Raw genomic sequence first — 26,498 nt, 5'->3', positions numbered from 1 at the left:
TCTCACAGGCAGGAAAGTTTCTTTGGACAACACTGAAGATGTCCTCATTGTTTAAAGGAAGATCTGCACATATACTGAAGGATCAGGAGTCAAATGTAAAAGATATCGTGAAGAGACACTGAGAAGACACAACACTTCACATTATCTTACATGTGCATTAAATAATAGGGAATTCACTGCCTAGGTCAAAAAAGTCCCACTTCTATTTAATCCTATTAAAGTATAATGCTAGCAAAGGAACAATGCTTTTTTTATTTGTTTGTTTTATTACAGTTCATTTTAAATAAAAGTTACAACTAACCCTTCTTCCTTCTCAGAAACCTTGTTATGTTGAGACAATTATATTTAATTCTTTGGCAGTGTGTTCAGGTAAGTGTCTCACAAAAATAACTATTCAGAGGTACTTTACTCTTCCCTTTGTAAGAGCATTGCAGAGGCTAATACCCAGCTAAAAAAAGATGAAGTTTGTAAAAGTCACTGCCTTTTCTCCAGTATTATGAACATCAATCATCCACAAATTGTTCTAATAAAACTCATTTAAGAATAAAATGTAGAATAGCAGCAGACGTAAACACGGTTTGAGAAAGTAAAAAATGCACACAATTCAAACACATACTTACAGCATATCTCCCAATTAAAAAAATGTCCTATTCCTATTTTGAAAACCTAAGGCCAAGCTTTTTATTGCCATAGCAGCAGGACTACAAATTGCAGCAAGTATCAACAGCTGACCTACACTACCACATTATTTTGCTTTGCCTGTCATCAAAAAGTGTGTAAGTCTGCTGAAATTCCTTGCCCATGACTGTTCCAATGACTGTCCAGGAGAGGAAAGGGGTCATATCTGGACCTTAAAAAAAGGTGCATAGACACATTCAACTCTGAAACAGCAGGATGTAGGATACCTTCACAAAAGTTGAAGATCTTATTGCCAAAGTAAGTTCCCACCCTTGCTTTGCTGCATACAAAGCAGGTATCTGGCCCAGTTTATCAAAATGCAGGCATCTTCCCTCTCTCACAGTGATGGCAACTCATTAAAGAGAAGAGTCACCAACTGTTAGACAGACTTTCATAGTGTTATGCAGCATGGGAACTGCTCATCCTTAAACAACGTAGTCTTTTTGAGTGTCAATTCAGCTTCAAGCAACAAACCTTTCTTGCTGGTCCCAACAGTATGTTATTTTCTCACTCTAATTTGCCTGTTTAAAATATTTAGGAGTGCTCATATGAAAGTGATGAATATGCTCATAATTATGTCCATCTTTATAAGATCCAAACCTAAAGAAAAATATTCAACAAAGCAAAACTATTACAACAATATTTACCCATGCAATTAAATCATACAATTACTACACTACTTCTGAATGTTCTAGACAGTTTATTTCAGAAACAGGACCCAATTCTACTTAAATGTAACTCATAATTTATGTACCCTCTCTCACTAGATGTCTTTGAATATAGTGGAGACATTTAATTACACTAATTGCATTAATGCTTTAGGCAGTCTATAATTGGAACTCCAGCTGACAAAGGTGAGTGGTGCATTTATCTACTTAAATCTCATGCTTTTTAAATTTTTAGTCCTGACTTCAGTGGAGATATAATTTAAACCCCCATAGTATCAAAATTGCCAACAGTGTTGTTAATATTGCACATCTTACTTTTGAAAATTATGGTGAAAATTGTAATTTTTCACACCATATTTAAATCTGAAAGATTTGACAACTGACTATTATGATAGATAGATTTGCAAAAGTAAAATGGAATACGTATTCAAAATATCAATGCTAAGTAACATTTAAGAGTAGTGCCACTGTATTTCTAAAGAATTGCAGTTGATTGGAAAAAGTTAAACTTATTCCTACAGGCTATATCTTTCCTGCTTACAAGCAGACATAAAAATAATTAGGACAATACTCTGTGCTGAAATTACCTGAGAAAAATCTGAATGTGAATCCTAACTTTAAGTAATGTGGTAAGATGTGCCTAACTTTAGGCAAGTTTCATCATGTGGAAAAGTCTGAGCAAACTCCCATTTAAACAGGAAGCCAGTGACTGAGTGGGAAATAAAAAGTGAGTAAGCTCAACTGTTAGGTGTATATAAGAAAGTAACATATCCTGTATTATGCCTGTTAGGAGTAGTAAATATGGCATTGCTGGAAATAGATATTGCCACAGAGAAGCAATCTCAAACTTCATGACTCTTCCACTGATATTAATATTAGACTAAATACTTTCCTCCATATTTCTATTCCTTATGCAATACCAGTGGAAAAATGACAGCATTCTAGAAAAAAATAACTTTTTTACATAAAACTAGTAATTTTTATTTCTCAACACATGTAACATACTGCCTCAGGCATCCTCTTTAACTTTTGCTCCAGTTATATGGTATATTTTAAAATGTTTATGCAAAGAGTATTTAATGTATATATTGTATTTTGTCTTCTAAGTAACAGTGTATTAAGACCCCAATCCTCTGAAGTCCTAAGAAATATGGGAGATCTTTCATGATCTATAAAATGAGTCACCACACCACTTGGCAAAAATCCCTATCAAGCAATCTCAGAAATTAATTACCAGGGTAAATAAGCATTACTTTCAATATACGCGATGTCACAGCAGATTGATTTTCCCAAGGTGCATGCCAAGTAAATAGAAAAAAAAATGGAATTACAAATCAGAAATTCTTGCCTCCTAATCTTTTCAATTAGGTACTGATCAGTGCCCCCCAACTCAAGAAAAATTTTGTTTCTAGACCTCTGTTTTACACGATGTTACATACACTATCACCTTAATTTCTTATGAGATACACTGACCTGGGATTGAAACGGATGTCCTTAGGAACTTGGCTGGGATCAGTGACAATTCTGTCATTGTCAGTATAGCTATCCACATGATGTGGGATTCTAAATTTGGCCATCTGGACTTCTGAATCACTTAAACCAGCGTGAGATATGCGGGCATAACCCAACCTATCAAACATGAGAAGAGTTAGTTTGAAGAAAAAACTCAAGGCAATTTCACCACATTCTTAATGCATGTATTTTTTTTTTCCAGGAGTTATTCTTTAACTTACCAGCATAATTTTCCATTTCTGTGAATCTCACCTTCAAAAAACTGAAAGTGCTCCATGAACACAATCCTAACACAACGTCACAAGTATAAAAACTGAGAAAGCCTAAGTGTTTGAGAATAAGTTCTACAGATAGAAACTTATTTTTAAAATTACAACTTCAGAATATAAGCTTATCAACTTCTTTCATTGAAGAGATTTCAATATTCAAGAAAGAAACTCAGGCATCAATGGAATGAATAATAAGAAACATTAAGATTGCAAATGGGGGTGGTTTGTTACCCTGGTTTTTTGGTGTGTTTTTTTTTTTTATTCAATACTGTTGAGATAGCAATCAAGTTTACAGGTTTTATTCCTGTGAACTCTGCAGAATTTGCACAGTTTATTCAGAATAAATTTAATTCCATTCTGGTACATACATCACCAAGAGAATGATTTACAAGCAATTTGGTTTTGAAAGATATGGATCTCATAGGTCCTAAGAGAAAAGTGTTTCAATATAGGCTTACAAAGTTAAAGTTTCCACTAAACCCAGCATAAAGATTGGCTGGATTAGATCAGCATTTTGCTTCAAGAAACCCTACAATCATACTTCAAAATGTCTAGCTTCTGTGTCACATACAAATTAGGGCTTAGCTTTCACATTTTAGAAGCTGCAAAGCCAGAGCTTTGGAAAAACGTAGTTTTACATTACCAAAGCAGACTAGGTCTGAAGACATTTTACACAGAAGGATGAAACCTGTAATACTGTCTTTGCAATTGTATTCAGAAATACACCAATTCATCCTGATACAGTGTTTCACATTACTTCATGATTGAGCTGTCTATACATAATTGTTTAGGGATATAAGAGTCTTCCACAATCACCTACAGAAGAGTATAAAACTGATTACCATTAAGATATTTAAACCAATGAATAAATAATCTACTTTAGCATACCTTATTACTCCACGATACATAATATAGCTACACCATCTGTCACTATCTGTGCTGTCAATATCCTAGAAGTGAAAGGGGAAAAAAAGTCAAACAAATAAGGCAAATTTTCCCTTAGATAGGCTTTAAATCAGTAACGGGACCAATGTGTAAACGTGCTAAGAAAAATGTTTTGCCTAAAACATTGTAATAAGGTAGAAAGAAAAAAAACACTTTTAGACAAATCACATAACTTTTTGCCATCTCCTAATAGAACACCAAAGACAGAGCTCAGTTTTAAAACAAAAGAATCACAGAATTAGAGGTTGAAAGGGTTGTCTGAAGGTCACCTACTCCTAACCCCGTGGTCAATGTAACTTCAAGCAGATTGCTCAGGACCTTACCCAGGTAATTTTTGAATATATCCAAGGATGGAGATTTCACAACTTCACCAGGCCCCTGTTCTAGTGCTTGACTACCCTAACTGACTTTTTTTTCTTCTGTTATCTAAATGACATTTCCTTTGTGGCAACTACTGTCCATTGCCTCCTGTTCTTTATTTGAACATGTGCATATTTTCTTCTACGCCTATTTTCAAGTTATCAATTTAAAATATTATGCTATTTCCAATATATTTTATCTCTAAAGATGCATTATTTTTACATTACCTTGACATTTCCATTTTCTATTAATTCAGTATAATCTCTGGATCCAGGAGCTGAAGTGATGTACCCTAGAAATACAACTTGCTTAGAGCTAGTCTTCAATAGGTTTGAAACAGCTATTGCCTGGAGTTTTCTGTCCAAGTCCTCTCTGAAAGAAATGGAAAAGACTTTAACACATGTACATTTTAGCTCTGAACCTTTGTGCTATAACATAGCAAGCCACAAATGAATCTGGTACCATTTTTTTGCTCAGTATTAGAGAGAACGAAAGTTTACAGCAAGCCTAGTGATTTAAAGTTATTGTTAATTTGATAAAAGCCACATGATCATGGTAGATGTAATTAGGGTTCTCTTTCTAACCATTACAAGAACAACATTTTCTATTACTGTTTTGTCTTTAATACTGACCTCATCACCAGGAAATGTGAATGTACGTGCTTTGGTTATCTCAGGCTTTGTCTCTGCTTGCACTTAAAATTTAACTGTGCACAGTATCATACATAACAAAGAGCTCACATGCTAACAAAACTTTTATGATGGACAGATCATGGTAAATATAGTCTTAAAGTCTGGTTCACGTAATTTATGAAATATGACTTGAGCTACATCATCCCATTAACTTTACTTAATTATATTTGGCAGGTGTTCTCCATCTCTAATGAAATTTACACAACAGTTACAACATGACCAAAAATGATAGCATAGGTGGAGCCTGGTAAAATACTGCATTGAATCCCATTCCTTGTCCTTGGGTTTGTCACAAAATAACGCAAAGACAGTTCTCTATGATTCTTCATATTTATAACTTTAAATAGTTGTGTAAATCATGTTGTGTTCTATGTTTTGGTTGGCTGGGCTAAATACCATTGAGAAAGGGAGCTAAATGCCATTGAGAAAGGGAGCTAAATACCATTGGAATCTGTAAACCCAAGAGAAGACAAGAATTTTAGTGTGGCTATGCTTTATAAACAGTGATACTTCTGACTGAAGCAAATGCATTAGGGAGAAAGAGCACAGAAACAGGAGACAAAAAAACCCCAAACATTTAAATAGAAACCTGACCTAGGTATGTGTGAAATTGCCTGCTCAGCTAGTTGCTCTTTCCAGAATGACACCTCTCCAGAAGATGGGATCTTTTAAATGACACAGGCATGGTTATATTTCCACATTTTAAAAACAGTATTTAAAAACATCCCTAGTTATCCAGTATTCTATAGTCTATGTCATCCTAAGCAGTAGAAGGAAAAAAAAAAGATTAAAACCAAGCAGTTGTGTGCAACATTTAATTACAAATTCATTCCCCTCAAAAACACAATCTGATTTGCACTCATTTCCCATATGTCTCCTCACATTTTCTCCTTTGTCTTTATCTCACCTCTCTCTGAGGGGGGAATACAGTGCTATTTTCATCTGCTTTGACAAACTGTTTCTCAGACAGGCAAGTCTAATCACCTGTGTGAGGCATAGAATGAAATTCCTCTCTAGAGTTCAAATCGGGAGTGATTTCTCACAACTATATTTGTTCAATAAATGGGAAATTTATAAAAAATTTGTAGGTTTGGAGCACAGTTTCTACACTGGGGAAGGAAATGGGATAAGGAGAATTCTTGCTGTTTCCTGAGCAGCTTCTTTGTGTTATTATATTCTGCACTCTATCCATAAATTTGCCTCTCCATGAATTATAACAAATTTTAAAAAAAATTCCAAATCCTACTACATAGCCACAAACACACTAGATATTGCAGCAAATGTAATAGAAAATACAGCTACATGGAGCATTCACAAAACTATCTCTTATTAATATTCGTTACACACAAGTAATCAAAATGTTGTTTTTCAAGAACTGAAATATACACCTTATTCTCTTCCATCACATATTTGAGTTATTGGTATAATTTTGCCTTTCCAAATCCAGAGATCAGACTTCATATTGCCACTTGCATAGAGTCAGAAGGACACTGATGGGTATTTTTATTGCTGTTTCAACATCGTGCTTTCTTGGAAGTTTCAGATTTGTTACTTTTTGTTTTAATAAATATCATTTTTTCCATTAACACTATCTATCTGTAACTGCAACTATCTGCACTCATTGTGGAATATAGTAGATCTATTCCATATTCATAAAGTCAGAAGGATGTATCCTGCACTGAGATGCATCTCTAGCCCTATCATTTGTTGTGACTTTAGAACGATATCTTTAAATCCCTAGTAATTCAGATAGTAGGCTCAGCTGAGTTTTGCATGACACATTTGTCCTGTTTAAAAAGTACTTCAAAATTTTAAACCAGTAGTTAAGCCACAGTATTTCCTCAAGTGTGCCTTGCTAGAACCAGTATTACAGCGGCATATTTAGAGGGTACAAAAGAAATCCCAGAAATTCACAAATTACATTACATGACTTTGTACGATATGTGTAACAACAAATAAAATACACACTCTTCGTTTCCAAAGTGGGCAACAACGAAATCAATCAGCTTCCCTGTGAAGTTGACCGTCAGGGAAATGGCAGGTGCAATCTCTCCCTCTGGAGACGGAAGGAGGTGATGGGTTGATTTTACAATTGGATACTTTGATAGCGCCATAATCCTAAATGAGAAGAGGCGAAAAGTGACATTTTGTAGTTCACAAGAATCACAGGTGTGAACTAAGCAGATAAATGTGAGCGGAAGACTAACAGTCACTGAACATAAACCATCAGACCAGAATATAAACCATCGCTAGTAGATTTTTCTCAATTTAGGTTTCCCTCTAAAATACTACTTGAGTACATGCCCAAAACTGTATTATCAATTTAATTCCTACACTAAGAAATATTCTGTATATATGAATTCTCACACTGAGCCTTTCACAATATGTATTTCAGACAAAACAAAATTTTATACCACTAGAAATTCAAACGTATTTTATTAGAATCAGAAGCAGAGAGAAATACATCTTCCAAGTATGAGATGTCTCATTTTTCAGCTTCTGTTTAGACATTTTGCATCAGGTTTTTGAAAATATTTCATGAATAAAATTTCAGAGAATTATTTTTCTGCCCCATTCTGCCTCACTTAAATAGACAGACTCTGGAAGAGGAAAGTTACTAAACTCCCCTCACACATGGCAATACTTAGATAGCCATTGCAACATCACTAGAAAGTTCTATCTGCCACAGAGATCTATATATCCCCCTGAAAAAAAAAGCCACATCGTAAGCAACTATTTTTCCAGAAGGCAAAGGTATTGGAAGATATGCAACTGGTAGTTGGTCAAGCATTAAAGTAAAATCAACACAAAAAATCTGGTCAAACAGACGTGTCTTTCTATGCCCATTTCCCACTATAGAGTTCAACCTGGATTTAAGGAATTCAAGATTTCAAATACCTCCAGGTGCAGTTACATTTTCCAACTGCTATCACATGTTTAAGTCCAAAATATAAAGGTCTCATAGCCTAAACCAAAATAATTTGAAAAGGGAATCAGATACAGTACTTAGAATGACGAGCGTCCAAATCTGTACAGGACGCCATTCTCTACTTCACCAAAACCAAAGTAGCTTACAGAGGCAGGCACCAAAACCTGATCATGTTTAACAATGAGAAAACTGCATCTGCATTACATTGTAACACTAAGGAATCAAAGCCTGTTCCTAAAAGACGAGCTCCAACAAGCGATTATGGGGATTATTACTCCAACTATTCTTTGCTCACGTTCGAGCACAGTTAGTATTGGGCAGTGTATTTACATCTATTTACTGTCACTGTGCATGTGAAGATGACTCACCCCCAAGTGTGATCTCTTGTGCTTGGACCAAAATCTGTGTAAAATCCTAGTTTTTCTCCTAGCCACATTGTTGGATCGTGGTTTCCAATGAATGGCTTAGAGGCATCACTCTCTATAATAGTGATAAAATCTGCTTCTAAAAAAGGAAGGGAAAAAACGAAAATATTTCCAAATTTATAACTGTTACCTATGAATGTAACTAAATGACTACAGGATGTTGTAATTTCCCTTTTGATTGCACAAGGGTGGACACAAGTCCTTCAGGAATCAGTCAGGGCAAACTAACGTTCTCAAGAAAGTCATGCCCAAACTTTTGGCCACTGCAGGCCACACAACCCCTGATAAAGGCATACTTAGTGTCTGCTTGACACAGCTCCTCCCTAGTGCACAACCAGAGACATGAGACTGCACAGTAAAGCTGGCCTACACAGACCTCGTGCAGACCATTTCAAAAGCATTAGAGACACTGTGAGTACACTGATTAACAGCACATAGCGACTCTACTGCTTTCAACGATGAACAAGCACTACACAGCACATCTGCACTTACCTTCATCTAACAGATCCTATTGTGCTCCAAAGGGTCCTGTGCAAGATGGAACTGGCTGTTATTGCCAAAGCAATTACTCAACCCTGAGCGAGCCAGCATTAGCCCCAAGGCATGGTAACAGAAGGGTTCCCAGCTCCAATGAATTGATGACCATTGGCAGCCACCTCATTTTCTCATGGCACTGTGGTCCCTCCTTGTTTACATGCAGAAGTGTGGTTTTGTCAAGGGAAAAGGACGGGTTCCCCCATATTTTAACTGCAGGATACAGGAAGAACTATGCAGTCTCTCCAGGAACCTAAGAAAAGCATCTAAGACCTGCCCATGCCTGAAGGAAGGTGGGAGTCTGCAAGCTGGCCATAGGATGCCTGAACCATCCAGGCTCAGCTTGAGCAGCAGGTCCATATGGCTGCAGCAGAAAGTGTTCCCTTCTTGCTGCAATTATACCCCCCTTGGAGTGTTCTCTCACTCCTGAAGGCAATCGAGTCACCACTTCATCCAAAGCTCTTCTTCAAGGAATTTAGACCACTCCATCCAGCACCACTCTTGACATAGAAGACTTTTTGCTTTTGAAATGTCTTATTTAGCACCGTGAAAGCAATGCCAGCAGGGAAAATGGTAGCTCAGAGTACTTTTAAGTGGATTCCCAGGTTTTTGCTTCTACATCATTAGTATACATGATGATCACAGAAACAGTAACTGAAACCATTAAGAAGGGTTGATGTTGTATCCCTTCAGGGCAGACAGAAGTTCCAGTCACAAAAGCCATTACACATTGCATCTTCACTACGCCAACAGAGAGAAGATGAGCCCAAGGAATGCATACCACCACGTCTTTAAAGACAACCCCTATGCTGAAGCAGTTAGTCGCTCTTCTATGGGACTCAAAATCAGGAACTCTTTTTTAGAAAACAAATCTTTTAAGAATTTGAACCTTAACTCTAAATGTATTAATGAATGCATTTTCTGGAAATGTTAACATAGTATTTTATATAACAATATGCATATAACATAAAACTCCAGAATACTGTTCCTTGCAACCTGGAATTAAGATTTATTAATTTATATTTTGGAATTTGCTGCCTTTTTGACTGAACGGTAGGGTGGGGGTTTTTTTTAGAAGTGATACTTCATTACCTCAAAGAAATGCTCAGTGGACATAACCATATTTTTCTAATATTCATTAATTTAAACTATGGTCACCAGAAATAAATGCATTTATTATAATTCATAAATAAACATGCAAAGATTAAATAAACACCCAGATAGGAACTGTGGAATCACTAATGTACAAGATCACTCCAAATTTCAATTCATTTAATGTCTTGGTTGTTTTCTCACATCACTAGACAGCCTACACAGCTCAGCCCTCTGAACCTTTGGGTTCATGGGACAATGGAATGAATGATGCTCGAATCAGTCTGTTCACTCTTCATTAACTCCTGGGCATCTGTGCCACAAAATCAAGCCTTGCACAGGAGCATCTGTCAGTGCCTTCCCACTGCTTGGGTCTGTCAAACCTGAGCTGCTCAGGAAAGTCCTGCAGTGCACTCACACCATAGGAGGAGCTGAGAAAACAAATGGTGGAATAGCAGCATTGACACTTCCTAATCTCCTGAGCTGCTTTAAACCCAGTCTACCCTATCTCATGAGTATCACAAAAAAAGGTAACACCTACAAGCACCACTGGCTGACTCCTTTCAATGCACTCTGCAGCAGCACTAATCTTGAGTCCATATTCTTAATTTCCTATAGCTAATTTTCCAACCAAAATCCTGTCCATGGGCAACAGGTTAGACATCCTTCTTTACCATAAAATCATGACAACTAAGCCAAAACTGTTATCTTTCTTGTATACATTGCTCTGGTTCAGTGATGGAAACACTCATTTGTTTCTCCTCTCTATTTGTTGCTTAGAGCATTTTAATTTCAGACACTTTCAGCATTATATAATGCTTCACATCTAAAAAAAACCCACAGAGAAGTTACAAAGCATTGTATTTTATCTAAAAGGATATTTATCATTATTTTATTTATTCAAAGAGTTTCTCTATAGACAAGTTACTCATCAGCATTATGAGAAGAAAAATCCAAATAACAAACCAAGTGTTTTCTCCAACTAGAAACCTTTTTAAAAACACATTGAACAAGTTATCACCTCTGCAAATGGATTTCTAACAGAAGTGATTGTGTTGGAACAGCTCACCAATTCAGAAGAAAAACACTAAACACAGGTTCTTGTGTTAATGCAAAAATGGACTCAGTCACCCAGCAGGTGTTCTTTCTCTTTAGATGAACCCTCTCAAATATAAATGAAGTGGGAAAAAAAATAGTTACCTGTCTGATTAAGCAAATTAGCTGATCCTTCCAAATTAGACCATCCTTCATTGTCATATGCAAATCTAAAAGGCCAGATCATAGCAGAGAAGTCTCGTTTTGGAGCCTCAAAAAAAAAAATTGAAAAAAGTCAAGTGCAATTTAACTTTTATGTATTATAGCTTTGCAGCCAACAACATCAGATACATGGTGCCATAAAAGACATGCAAGAAGAGAAGTTTTAACCAACACATTTTCCTAATAAAGCTGTCAGGATTACAAAAGAGTTAATCTGCTATTAACAAGTGGAGAAGAGTCATCATAATTAAAATGTATTTGCAAATAAATGAACGTGAAAGAGATTATGGATTATTTTGTCTTTCTAAGAGTAACTAGTCACTTTTTCCACACTATAAGAACCACAAACCTGAATTAATTCTAAAAAGAAAGCCAATTGTATATGTCTGCATGCATGTGCGAATCTAACACTAAACTTTGCAAGCCTTAAGCATCTTGTTACAATCATCGCAACACATAATTTTTGGCCAGGTAGAAAACTGGAATCTTATGATTTTTATCCAATTTCCATAACTACTCTAATCCAGATCAACCAACTTTTCAGAGAGCTTAGATTCAGAGTTATGCATATAAATATAGAAGTACAGAATTCCTTCATCTGGAAGGAACCTCAGAATGTTATCTGCTCAGACCTCCCTGACCTGAGATCAGGTTGCTAACAGCATTGTCAAGTTTGAATACAACTAAAATAAATAAATTTATAAAAGTAACATTCAAATTTAACATATGAGGCAAGAATCTCTCATTTTTTCAGAGTATTTTTTTCCTTTGCAGCAGCACCTTAAATCTCCAAAGACCCAAGCATTTCCCATGTTCAACGTGAATTTACAAATTAAATTTTTGCATTTTCATTTTTGTGTTAGTTTTTCTGATTACTTGGATACTGATACAAAGACTTCTTCAGCACCGATTAACACACCTGAAGTATCACATGCTGTATATATTTTACTGTCTATTTGAAAGTTCCCATTTTTGCAAATACACTACTCACCCCTTGGCCCAGTTTCTTCTGGTAAGTTTTATAACGTAAACCCAGTCCAAGCAAACCAACACCAACAAACAACCACAAGACTTGAAATAGAAAAATACAAAAATTATGTTTTTAGAGCAAGAAAAAATAACATTATTGTAGTTAGAACAGGGTACACTGTTACTCTAAGGTGCACTATTTATAAGATGAGAAATGTGTACATTTAAATTTCAACATATGCCAGGGATAACACCAGTCCAAGGTAGTGTACTTAAGAGTATCTAAATGCATCCAGAATATCTGTATGTGTGCAAATACACTTACATTCTCCAAAACACAACATGCTGAACAGATAAAATATACCAAAACTCTTTGAAATAGTTATGTAAAAATTGTGTCTGCTGAAGAATTTGCTACAGAAGATGAGTAAGAGGATCATGTAAACCTTTCAGTGTTTTCCTCTTTGTGTTGCAGGTATGCATTTGTAGTACACAATTTTTATTTTGGATTAATACAATGCATGGAAAAAAATTTAGTTTACTTTGCAAGCCTTTATATGTCAAAAACATGATTCCTGCCAGACTTCCAGAGTGATCATTTGTTTGACAAGTTCCTGGAAAGGCACTTTGTCTTCACAGAAAGCATATTCAGAGTTTTCCCACTGCTCCAGTAGCCTTCCAAATAAATACAGTGGACACTTAAGAGCTCTCAGCATTTGGCACATTCTAATTTGATGATCAAAGCCCTTCTCAGTTATTACATTTATGCAATGACATATGCTCTCTACAATGACTTCAGTAACTCCTGTTTATTCTTTCATATCTTTAAGCACTTATGAAATTACTGTAATGCAAGTTTTCTGGAACAATTTTGTGTAAAATTTCAATAAATATGATAATGGATTATGTCAGAAGAAAGGACATGCTGTTTAAATTAGCACATGTCAAGTAATTTCATACTCTGCAAGACGCAAAGGTGCTTAAAGGGGAAGCTGAGAAAAAATACAAGTCTGGGCACGATGAGGAAGTACAAGAGGTATTGTTGCAGCGTCACCAGATTAGCTGAACAAGGGCTGTACTTTGTGACAAGGAGTATTTTGAAATATTCACTCACTTTTGTGAAATGTTTCTGAGCAGCAATATTCAAACCACTTGAACTGGTGTTCACATTGCCTCTGACACACAAACTCTCACGGGCCATATTCTTCTGGCCCCTGAGTATACAGGGTAAAGTCCTCCATAAAGATTCCAGAAACAGCCCTGAAAAGTTGTTAAGTGCTATTGTTTCTGCTTTCTAAATGTAGCAAAATGTACACAAATGGCAAGTGATTTGATACAAATCACAGAAGAAAAGATGCGGAATTTGAACCTTCATCATCCTGATCACTGTAGAGTTAGCATGCCCTAATATTTAGCATTTTTTTTCCTTTACCAAACTTCACAATATTGACACATGTTTTTCCTTAGAAAAAACAAGCTAACAATGAAAACAAAAGTATCATTTATATGAATCCCTGAGGTTTAAAAGCCAAAAAGTAGTAAAACCTCGAACATTTGATTTTTGTTTCTCTTCAAAACCCAAGGGAAAAAAGCATATATACAATCTAGAAAGCTGGGATCACCAGGCATAGTTCACAGGCAAATGATGACAAGGATTTCCTGAGCATAGGCCTGGTCTTAACACGAAGCAAAGCATCAAGATTGTATTGTGATGTCAGCCTCAACAGGCTTTGCAGGACTGCCTCCTCACACAAGGAGGTGTGTCACATTACAGAGCAGCTCTTGGGCCAGCCAAGTCCCCTCACACTGCCAGCCAGCTCACACAGCCTTAGGAAGGCTGTCTCACTGAACTGCTTCAAAAACGACATAAAAAATGGCCAAGAAATTATTCCTATCTTTTGTGTACTCGTTGTAAATCTCAAGATCCAGAGAGGCCTCTTCCTCAATCTCTAAAATAAAAGCACAAATGCTGCTGAGTCCAACCCATTTACACATTTTGGTTTTTGGTCTCTATTTAACACACTCCATCAGGAATAGCTTCTGTCAGTTGTTATCACAGTGAGTCAGCTCCTCCAGTAGAATATGTCATCCTTAAACTGGAACCAGGGCAATACCAACTACAAGTCTGTCTCTAAAACTAGCAAAAAACCCACATTTCTAAAACATCTGAGCAAAAAGCTCCACAGTGTTACTCTTTTCCCTCAGACAATATCCCTACAGTCAGGGAAAAAAGGAAGTAAATTTATACTTACATAGTTTAATATAGTTTTTAGTCTTTTTGAATAGTGGCTTTTGATGGCTTTTCACTTCAAAGGTAGAGCTAAGGTCTTTCTTGGGTCCTGTTAGAAAATCTAGCCCAATACATAACATGATAAAACCTACAAAAATATAAGTAATCAGTTTTTTCATAGAGCCTTAATACATTAAACATTGCTCATAAACACAACACTTATAAACTTCCAGCTTATGAGACAACAACCTTATGGCTCCAACAACAAAGATGATTCAAAGCACAAATGCAGACAACTGCCGTACCTAATGTAGCAATGCAGGACATATAAGATTATTGACAGCACTCTCAAGCAAAGACTGATTTGCAGTATAGTTCCAGGGCATTATGTAAAAAGGCTAGCACAAGTTAGATAAATCATGCTAAAATCCTTCCAGGCCCTGTTGATGGATACAACTCCCAGCTCAGTCCACTGTTTTCAAATTTTACTGAAATCAACCTGGACAAGAGCAATTAAGTTACACCCACATATTACAGAACCTTAAAATAGCAGCTTTATGAAAAAATACATTGTTGATTGTAGATATGTTTTATCTACAAATTAACTGCTCTGTCACCAAGATAAAAGTAACACATTTTTTGTATAAGAACTACAAAAGCAATTGCTCATCGATTTGTACTAAAACAGCATAAGCAGATTGCAGTAGTTGGAAGGCCAATTTAACATGGCAGCAATTTGTATTCTTGCATTCCAGGGCCAACAAAAAGGGCTCTGCATTTTAGGAATAGACAACTAAACACACATGTAGATAAATTTTAAAAACTAATCAACAACTTCATGCACTAACTGTTGCGCTGCATTGAAAAGGTATCTTTTCAATAAGTAGTTCAGACTGTTAGTACAAGGTCTTTTCCCATTCCTTATGAGATAAAGGATCCAATTACCTTCAAAGAAGACATGGGAGGATAATGAATTGGGTAAGAGCTCTGCTGAAGAAGATATATGTCCTTAATATCTTTGGGGCACCGTTAATTGACTATAGAAGCAGTGTTTTACTTCAGAGTTATAGCTGATGATGAAATTACTATTACTCAGTATTTTTTATTGCCCTTACTTCTTACATTAGTTGTAGTGAAAGTTTGCAAACCAAGCTAGGTCTAGAGCAATGATGAAGGGGGCACACACAAACCTTCCTCAAAGGGCTGATTCACAGCCATTAAAGGAATCTGACCCTCAGCATTATATCACATCACAGTAAAGCAGCACAGAAATTTTGAATATAATGATCTTACTTCCATTGTCAGTTTTCCTGGTGCAGCTCCCTACCCAAACTGCAGCAAGAGAAAGGCAGGATATTGGACAGGAGGAGAAAGCAAGAAATAGCAATTGCACCTGAAAGAAACCAGAAGAAAACAAGCAGTTCGCCAGAAAGCCAAACTGTAAGGGTAGAAGCACAGCAACAAATATGTAGTCTCATGGTATAATTTGCAAATCTGTGATAAGCAATGGGATGGCATTAAAAAGACTGGATTCTCAGATGGTATTTAAACTCACGTAGTGTCATCAACTGAGATGGGTTTAGTTCGCAGATTTCGTTTTACCAAAGAGAAAGTTAAGGCCATCTCTGTGTTACTACCTTGTGATCATGCCATGTAAATTAATCACAACTGTATTTCAAAGGAAGCAACAGAGAGGGATTTTATATAAAACATTATTTTATAATGTTTGTCACAACATTACTCAAGAAAGCATTTGACACTCCTCTACCACATGCTTCCTTCATATAACTTCAAAGAATAAGATTTAATTAACTAAGATACTGTTTTTACAGACCCCCTAGAGTGCTTTGAGAACAAAGAAAATAACGCAATAATGGAATGGAACTCTCCTCAAAACATAACAAACTGAAATCCCTCATGCCATTGATGTAATATAAGAAATGCTTATAGAGAGTAAGGAACTGGAGTGACAGAAAGTGGTTGCAAAAACAGTTATGAAATCTAAAACCAGTGGAGCAACAAGTCAAGCATAGCATTCATTAATCCTTTCCAAACAAAATACAGGCTCATACATCACATTTTAAAATGTGCCACGCAATCAGCTCAAGGCAATATTTGACATTGTTTAAATATAGTTAGTGAAATATGTTATTGAAACACTTTAGTACCTATTGAGAAAAAAATTCTGGAGACAAAACCAGGAAGGGTTGGTTTCATTTCCATCTCTCCACCCTCAACAAGTGACCATTTGGCTAAACCCTTTATATTTGCTCAACTCGGTTGTTCCTCATTTGCAAATACCTGACAATTTTTTTTCTTCCTCTCCTGTTTGCATGTTTCTGACACTGCAGGTTCAATAACATTCCTCCAAACATGCTGGTGTGTTCACAAAATGTAAGGTAGAGCCACACAGAAAAGAATCTCAGGTCTCAAATGTAGATTAGCTAGATCAGCAGGATGATACACTTTGCTCTTCAGAGTAGGACTTCATAATGCACTGAATTATGTCACGGTCCCAGTAACTACATTGTTACCTGAGGTACCATACTGCTACTTTGGGTAGCTAGCATACAGGTGCATTCACAACCTGGACTGCAGCCAGGTTTTTAGGGTGACCGATCAACAGATCTCTTCCTCAGTTGCTTACTGAGTTATCAGACATTTTTTCACTTCATCATTTTCCCCCAGCTGAATTCCATTTTTTGTCCACATTTTAGACTATTTCTAACAGTAAAGAAACAAGTTGGGGGTTTTTTTGCCTATCTCATTAATTTTTTCATTCTTACCATAGTAAATCTAACAGCAACTGAGCATTTGGAAAGACTCTTTATACGCTAGCTACATTTCACATGTCTGGCTGAGGCTAAAACAAGTGTATTTGTATTTGTTCATAATCAGAAATGTACCTAAAAGAAGATGGGAGCTTTCTCTAATGTAAACTCCTCCAGGTACAAATTTATAAGCTGTACACCATACACAGAAGAATAATTCAAGAACATAGGCAAACATGGCTGTACTCATGGCTTTCCCAGGATGCAGACAGCTAGCAAAGCGTCCAGCTAGATGAGGCCACACAGACATAGTAAAGACAGCAAGAATGTTGCCTGCAACAGCAGCACTCCAGGTGTGTAAATAAAGAAGACCAGCTGAAGATGCCAAACCTGAGAAGGTATAGAAAAGAATATAGTAAGTCTCAGTCATGTTATCTGCCACATTCATTTTCACATTCTGTCTGGGAAAAAAATACAGTCTGGGAAATATAACTGTTCTTTGCAGCCATGAAAACTGCATCACTAGGATCTCACAATTGCCAAAGACAGTCTCTTACTTTTCCTAACATCTCATTTTTTTAAAGATTGCTTAGTCAGCTGAAAACAGTGCAGCAAAAAGACAGCAGAGAAACATCATCAAGAGCCAAAACTAAACAGTTTTTTTACATTGAGCTCTCCCAGCACAACAGAGGGATGATGCACTCTTTAAGACAGTATCAGGTTTGCCTATTATGAACCTCCTTTACCATAATAAAGAATCAAATAGGTTAATATGAAGAGCAAACATATCTTTCCCTGATCTTTTTTCCCTGTAGATAACCATATACAGGTTAGGCAAGAAAACTGTTAATCTTTTACTAACCCCAAGAGTTTTTATTTCCCACACTGTCTTTGATTTGGGAATTCAATCCCAAAGCGAATATTAACAACCACACAAGCTCTCTATAACAGGACAATCTCATTTTCAAATGTTACTGCAGGTAAGAGTGTTTCACAGTCTCATAGCAAATGTATACAAATGCTTTTAATATTTTACTTATACATCAAGGCTCTGAGTATTTTAAAATACAATGGCTAAATCAACTAAAGAACCATTCTGTACCTGTTTCAAATTAGTGATGTGTGTACATTAAAAAACAGATGCTCATACTCACATTATAATCTGCACACACATTTCTTAAAACTAACACCTACACCAGAAGGTAAATTGCCCAAAAGGACAACCAATGGTTTAAGCATTGGCAACTCTTGTGCCTTCAATGTGACGCTCCTAATATTTGGTATTTTATTTTGATTCCTGACTAGGAGAAACTCAATTTATACCAAATTTCTTGCCTTCAAGGTTGTGGAAAATGACTTGAAAGTGCACTCTTAAGTGCTCCAAAACAGAAGGTGAATGAGAAAAAAAACCAAAACATAACTCATCATTTCCTTTGGTCACCATATTTTGTATTCCTAATTTATGATCAAACATTTGTTGGAAGACCTGCTGTGTCTTCTTTATATAAAGATCTAAAGGCCAAAAACAGAAGCAGATTTAGAGGTTTTTTAGACAGCATTTATATCACTATATTTCACTCAGATGGGATGACAGATTAAACCAAGCAGCATCTATCCATCCATGCTGAGACAGCATGAAAAACACACCTCTCCACAGTTCAGGAGCAGAATTATTTTCATCTCCTCCTACTTGCTCCACACATCACTTGCTCCACAGCATAGTTATACCTTTCTCCTGAAAACGGGTGCCCAGATCCAGTACTTGAATCCCACTTCCCACCACCTAAGACCCACTGTATGCAGACTGATTTACAAACATATTGCTCCAGTAGACAGCTTTGATGTTCATATTATTTTATTGCCTGGAGATCTTGAAAAGTAAGAAGACAGGAGGCAAGCTTGCCTCCAGATGAAATGCACACTAAATTACAAGTTATTTTGCCTCCTGTAGAAGAATTAAGAGGTTTGTGTCACCTTAACCCCATAACCCCACATGTAGCCTTATCATAGAATGACTAATGATGGAAAAGACCTCTAAGATCATCAAGTCCAATGTGTTATGCAATGCAGATGGTCAGAACTGAGATGCTGCTCAAGGGAACAGAACCTCAACAGGGGCTTCTGCAGAGAGTAACACTGCTCTGCAATGGCCTGGAGATTTGGCCTGTAGTCCTTAGTCAACTGGTCAGACATATGTATACTACAGTCAGTGACAGAGAAAAGGAGGCTTTGATAAGCCACACTTTTCTGAGATGTGGTGTAAGGTCAGAGGACTTGAGTAAAAGAAATAAAGTAACAGAAACAAAAATTCTGCTCAGGATTTGCACCTACCTATGAGAAACCAGGCAAAACTGATGACAGAAGACCAGCTCCAAAATGAAAGCATCAGTCCCTGAGCCAAGCCCAACAGAACTGTACCTCTAATACAATAATAAGGAAAAAGAAATCATACAGTAATACGATTTTATAAACATCTGGCACTCAAAAAGAAACTTCTAAACATAGGCCAGGATGTTTGGTAATATTAATAATCCTTTTACTTTAAACAGAGCTTAATTTGAGCACAAAATACCTTTACTTCACACCCTGCTGTATTTTCTCCCCTCTGTAAAAAACCTCCAGTTGAAAATAATGGCAGTTTATTGTAAGGTATAAGTGAGCTATGCTCAGCACCAGAAGCAGCCCACTGAAATCCTGAGAACAAAAGGTAAAAACAACCCAGAGAAAATGAGAGGGAGGAATCCAGTGCAAAAAGAAGCATTTTCTTCACATCAAATAGGGGATCCCAGAGCATCTAACATTGCTACCAGTCTTGGGTAGCTCTTTTGTATACCATCTCCAAATTATAAACTCTTTCACCTGCCATTCCACATAATGGACTCAGAATAACTAATCTGGTCTCTTCCTAGGTTTTGGAACCCAAGTGAACAGCACACAGCATCAAGACTACAAACGTCTACAGAAGTATATCTTTTAATATTGCACACAGTTTATTTATGTGCATGCATCTCTGACCATCTCCTCTCTGAAGTCAACTGCTAGACTAATTACTGCCTATAATAGATAGACTGCATTCATAAGTCCTTGAATCTCAATCCTAATCTAAATATTGTTTTGCAATGTGGCAAATTCTGTATTAGAAAATTTTAAGATTTCATGGTCTAGACACAATGCTCAGAGTTATCTGAAAGCTAGAATAAATCTACAAGTCCTCTGTGTGAATTATCTTGTATCCACTTTTTTCTATTTAAATTATTATACCATCATCTGGTTGAGTTTTAATTCATCCTCCACTATAGCACTGGCTTTTGAGAACTGTTTTGTTTAAATAATAATAATAAAAATCCACTTACCCATGTGGATTAGGATCTGGACCTGTATGTGGATGTCCACTTACTGCCCATCTAGAAATTAATGAGACCTCCCCAAATATCCACAGGGTGAGGAACATGAGGCTGCCAAAAGCAGCCCCAGATAAAAGCCAATAAGGATGGGAAGCAGTCTCTCTAACCGCATTACCAGTTTTGTTTGCTTCTTGTTTCCTCCTGTCTCCACCTAGAATAAGCACAGAAATGCAGCTAAGCAAACTGTCAAATTCCATTAACAAGAGTTACTGAGAAAAAGAAATAGCCAAGATCACAAAATTACCAGAATAAATTACAGACACAAAAGCTAACTTATCTGATCATTCATGGAAATTGATAACACACAAAAAAAACCTCAAAGTCTCTAGTAACAATCCTAGGTCTGCCAGGAAAAGCTACTCACAGTAAGTGTACAAAAATGGCAACCTGCACATTTGATTATTCTTCATAATACTGGAATTTAAATAATTAAATTGGCTTTGAAAATCAGCAGAAAAGTTATTGGAATTTGTTCAGAGGATTCCGTTCTCTGAAACTCTAAGCTCTGATAAGAACAAAACCCGACACTTCCAAATAAGCCAGAACTAAACTCCCTTCCTTCTCCTTTTTCCAGGCACTGTAGATCCTCTCTCATCTAAGGAGAAAGCAACACCTTTAATTGCATAGACATATCACTTTGTCATCCACAAAGGAGACATATTTCCTTCCTAATCTCTTGCAGTAGATTCCCTTTCTAAATTCTGATGAAAGTTCAGACTTAATTTATATTATGTAATGCAAGTCTACAAACAATATGCATGATGATAATTTATACCCACTTACACATAGATAAGGTTTTATCTTTCAATTAATTCATTCAGGCTATACTGAGAAGGAAGGAGCTCCTGAGGATTTAACATGAGCTGCCTTAACTAACCAATTTAACTAACCTCGCTGTCTTCCTTGGCAATATCACCTTCACAGTTTTTAAGTGAGCTTAGCCTATGCCAGCCCCCACTGCTGTGTACTCTCTCCAAACACTTCAAGAACTCAGGCAAATTTTGACCAGGACAACTTGTCCGCTCTTCCAATACTTTCTGTTTATTTTGACACATCAGCTGTTCCCCAGCTTTGTCCTGTCTCCCCTTCTCTGTCAAAAGACATGCACTGGTAGAGAACTTCAAAGTGCAGACTGAATTAAGAAAATAAGAGAAATACCACAGATGTTTCATGATGGAATGACAATGACCATTCTGCTTTTATTGGTCTAGCTTATGCCTTTGTTTGTGTTACTGTCACATTATTGACACTGCAATTAGTCCACAGTTCCAACACCAACTTACTACAGCTTGTATGAATTGTGATACCAGTTCTGACATGTTATGGGTAGATGGAAGTACCCCATGGCTTCTAAAGCTCATGCATCAGGTCTAAAAACAGACTCTATACTGGGGAAACAAATCAACAAATCAAAACCCAGTGGCACATAGATAAGTATACTTTAGGATGTTTTCATAGCTGCCATCTTTGTTGTAACATGCTTACCTGAATAAATTCGCTCCACTGCTGCTATAAAACCCATTATCATAATGACAGTATTGGCAACCTGTGAGCTCCAGACTGGGTTTAGTGATGTGTACCAGATGCGAAGAACAAGGAGCATTATCTTGCCTAGCATGAAGCCCCATATCCTGATGAACCTGTAAGAATCAGTTTTTGAAATAGTAAGGCATTAGGGGAAAAGAAAACATCTTAACTTCTAGGGGACAAAAAAGAAAGAAAACATCTTCTAATACAAGGAAATGTCAGTTCCAATCTCATCAGAATAAGAAAATACCTTTGTAAACTGTTTCCTGACCACCATGTTACTGTTTGAACCAGCAATGAAGAAGAAACACCAACAGCCAAGATGAATAGTCTAATTGAAGCATTTGGTGCCTGGTATGATGCTAAGCTTCCTACAAAGAAACACACACAGACAGAGATTGTTTTAAGGGGCAATAGAGATCAGGTAATAAGGATTTCCTGTGTATTAGTTCAACCTTGTCTGTAATTTGAATAGCTACACCATTCATCTGAAAACACATGACATTACCCATTTTTAAACAAAGCAAAGAAATGTAGGTATGGATAGCAAGTGAGTATATATGACTTTATAGCAGTTATCATTTTCAAGGAAAAAGATAAATGAAGCAATTATCCAACGGTGCAGTGATTGCCTTAATTTAAGTACTTATGGTGATTGATTCCATAAATATGATATATGGATAAAATATCTAAGCATACAGATACTCCTCAACTATGCACTTACATAACTCAAAAGCCATAAAGTTTTATGTATGGTGACTACTCCTTTCTAAAAAGGATATGGCTTTTGCCGCAGTGCACTTTTAAAATAAGTGCACTTATAAAAGTAAGTACACTGTGGCAAAAGCCATATTCTTTATTAGACAGGAGCAGTCACCACACATTGCTCAGGGATTAGTAGGTGTGAACAAGGCTTTCTCTGACCCAGTATTTGATCTCAGAGTCGTCACCAACAGCCTGTGTCATCTTATTACTGGAAACCGTCACTCTCCCAGTCACTGAAACAGAGCATGCACACACATCTCCACCAGTTCTCACAGCACAGTGACCTCACCCTATCAGCAGTTTTAGATTCTGCTAGCAGGTTTCCAATTAAAGTGACAATGGATCACATACATTCTCGTAACCTCACTCAGTGTGGCAAAATCTGGCCCAGGACTAACATCAAACATCAGGAGAAGCAACATTGTTATGCTACCAGCCATTTGCTAAATGAGTATGAGTCAAACTTGAAGAGATGTTAAGCAAGTAAGGTCAGAAAAAAAAGCTCCAGATTCTGGCAACACATGCTAGGAATTCTCCAACTGTCTACCTGCTCATTTGGCTCACAGTAGAAGATACAAAGCTTAGCACAAAGATGATAAAATGAAATCAGTGTGTAGTGAAGATGTACTTGTGTGAACTTCAGCAGAGGCTGCATGTACAATGCACACAGATTTCTGTCGTTAAATCGTACCGGCAATCCATAAACCTGCCTCTTAAATCTTTCATCACTTACACTCCCCTGATTAAAGCTAGCATGAGTCTGCCAATTTACAACAGACACACCTTTTGTTGCTGAGCAAGTACACCCAAAACTTAAATATATCTGTCCAAACACCCAAATTTACTGTGTGTTGTCTGAAGACACAGATTCAAATAGACACTACCAGGGGGTAGTTGGTTGCTGTTTGTTTTTAAATAGAACACAAAATCAAGTACTATGGAACTAAAATTTTCAGAGAAAATAAAGCCTCCTGAAAAGGCAAAAAGAAACAAAAAAAAAAAAACATGCCCCTAAATATGGTTTTAGCTAAGCATGAAGAATTTTCAGATTTTTTGATTGTGAAATTTAGGACTGAGTATTTCCAGCGGAATGGGGTGGAGCATGCGTGGGGTAGATTGTGCTACCTGATTGTTCAACAAGCCCCAGAGGAAGGCCATAGCATTTCTGAGGAGGAAAAAAAAGATCAAAAAGAGAATGAAGTGTCTAGGTATGAAGGAGGGGAAAAAAGCAGGAAGAATTGAGAAACAGGAGAAACAGCAGCACAGTGTGATGGGACAGAACTAACATAAAAGACAAAATGAAGTGATGAGAACTAAGTAAAAAGATATATATGGAAAGTCCTAAAGCCCAGTGCTGCCTGTGCAAGGGCATCTGGCTCATTTGAGAACCTGCAGCATGGAGGCAAGTAGAGTGAGGGTTACTACTGGCTGCTAAACTCCTTGATGGAAACAAAGAGAGTGAGGAACATGCTCTTACATCTTCCACAAATGCTAATGCTCGCTGTAGGGCAACAGGTAAAGAGAATGCAGAGTATATACAATAGAGCTGGGAGACAATATGGTGTAGACTTGCAAAAGGGTGGACAATATTCAGAGTGTTTAAGAGGTGAAAACAGCAGGGGGATATGGTCACTGAGGGGACAGTTCCTGAATTTGCATACAGCAACACTCAGGTTATCCCTGGCTGAGGATGAGCACAGCTTTTGTCTTCCTCCTCTGAGTTTTTCTATGACCACCTACATTAAGACATTTCTGTCCCAGATTACTACTGAATGAGCTAACTTTTTATTTGGAGTTAATACTTTCAGGAGCTTCTGATGCAGGTGAAGCAAACAGGCATGAACCAACAGACTTTACACACCATTATAAGCCTGTTACTGCTCTTTACTTAGCAGAACAAAAATTACACTCTTTTAGGTGATTTCCATCTCGTTTGGTAAAGTGAACTACTAAACACAGCAAGGTGATCTGAAGGACTAATCTTAAATAAACATGGCAGATTTTGTGTCACTGTGACATCTGAAGGGATGCAGGGTGCAATTTTAAATGCTTCCACTCATTACTAGTTTTTAAATTAGAAAATCTTGCAGAAAGAGATATACTGAGCACTGCTGCAGGAAGCTGAAGTAGAAGATTCTGCTCACTTAAAAACTTATTACAGAAAAAAAAAGGTATTAGGATGGATAAAATGGGAAGAGTAGGAAAAGAAAAGAACATGGTAAGACTATTCTTAATCTAAACCAATGACACCAACAAACTGGCTTCAGTTCCAGTATTTTTCTAGAGTTAAAAGAACAAGAATTCTTTTCAAAAAATATGCAGAGAAAGTAAATAAGATGATCTTATTCTGTCTTCTAACAGTAAAAGAGAAAAACTATAAGGAAAATGATTCCCTGATTATCATTTTAGATTAACAAACAAGGAACCAGGAACTGCTGCTTCTGAAACACATCACTCAGCAACAGTATTTTCATCTCTACACAGGGTGGAGACCCTTGTCTCCCATGAGTTCATCCGGGTGTTGCAAATTAGTTAGCAATAACTTGCTTCTGAATGCGGCTGTAGGTGCCAAACCTTCTCCCAACAAATTTTCAGAAAATCAACAAAAGGTAAGATTTGTACCAGTTAGTTGAAGACCAAAGCATGAATCCCAGCAAATCTTCATTTTAGTAGGAGTGTGTGGGATGGGTAGCAGGGCAGCTTTTTCCTGAATTTACGATCACTTTTTTCCTGTGCAACTGACAATATAAGTCATTTCACATTTAGGATGAGCCATAACCCCATCAATATACTACAGGCATCTACATAGATTTAATTTAAAAATCTATTCTTAGAAGAAAAAAAACTGCCTCAGAAACTAAGTCTACCAAAAAGAATGTTTCACTCATAGCAGATTACTTTTATAATAGCCTCAAGATGATGTCTTGTCCCTACCCATTGTCACAGACACAGAACTGCTGTACAAAAAACCACCTGCTCTGCTGATCTCTGTGTGATAGTGAAAACACCTTTCCTATTGGGTGTGACTTATACTGATTTAAAAGCTTCTAGAGGTAGAAGTGAAAGGAGATTTTTCTTTAATTATGCAGCAACCCAACACAATGGCTGTAAGCAATATTCCTCTAAACATAGCTAAAAGCTTGAGAGAAAAAAATCCCAACAAAACATGAGTATGGGGAGAGTGAGAACTTCTTATTGCTGTCTCTTTTTGTAATTATTTGAATTTTAAGGCAATTTGGAAGGTTTGTTCTTATGCCTTGATAACAAGATGGAATCTATAACTCACTACAGTGCATACTTACCAACCATAGTCAACCTCAGAAAGACTAAGACGTACTTATTGTTAGCCAACCTCCAAAAAGGGCCAATTGTCAAGAATATTGGAGAAAAGAAAGCAACAGCAAAAACTTCTAGGCCCGTGAGTGCCAGTGTCTGAAGGGGGAAGTAGTAGATCATCGGTGGCAGTGCATG

The 26,498-nt window shown here is 36.9% G+C and overlaps 1 protein-coding gene across 1 annotated transcript; it reads right to left on the bottom strand.

Moving 5' to 3' along the window:
* Nucleotides 1-1,022: 1,022 nt before the first annotated feature.
* On the bottom strand, nucleotides 1,023-26,498 carry CWH43 (cell wall biogenesis 43 C-terminal homolog). The gene is made up of 15 exons (XM_018079043.2): nucleotides 26,330-26,498; nucleotides 22,513-22,633; nucleotides 22,221-22,375; nucleotides 20,685-20,886; nucleotides 19,663-19,751; nucleotides 17,467-17,721; nucleotides 14,583-14,708; nucleotides 12,353-12,432; nucleotides 11,305-11,410; nucleotides 8,422-8,557; nucleotides 7,093-7,242; nucleotides 4,660-4,804; nucleotides 4,016-4,077; nucleotides 2,820-2,975; nucleotides 1,023-1,278 (listed from the first exon to the last, which is right to left on the bottom strand). Exons 1-15 carry the CDS (start codon nucleotides 26,481-26,483, stop codon nucleotides 1,191-1,193), a joined length of 2,025 nt encoding a protein of 674 aa, XP_017934532.2. The 5' UTR covers nucleotides 26,484-26,498; the 3' UTR covers nucleotides 1,023-1,190.

The sequence above is a fragment of the Manacus vitellinus genome, unplaced genomic scaffold, assembly GCF_001715985.3.
Source record: "Manacus vitellinus isolate BGI_N305 unplaced genomic scaffold, ASM171598v3 scaffold_0_pilon, whole genome shotgun sequence".
Taxonomy (NCBI): Eukaryota; Metazoa; Chordata; class Aves; order Passeriformes; family Pipridae; genus Manacus; species Manacus vitellinus.
This window is presented reverse-complemented; position numbering and strand designations above follow the sequence as displayed.

Coding starts and splice junctions, on each gene's coding strand:
- CWH43 (XM_018079043.2), bottom strand. CDS start 26,483: ATGATCTACTACTTCCCCCTTCAGACACTGGCACTCACGGGCCTAGAA. Junction 22,634..26,329: donor TCTGAGGTTGACTATGGTTG/GTAAGTATGCAC, acceptor GTTTCTTTGTAG/GAAGCTTAGCATCATACCAG. Junction 2,976..4,015: donor ATGTATCGTGGAGTAATAAG/GTATGCTAAAGT, acceptor CATGTTTGATAG/GTTGGGTTATGCCCGCATAT.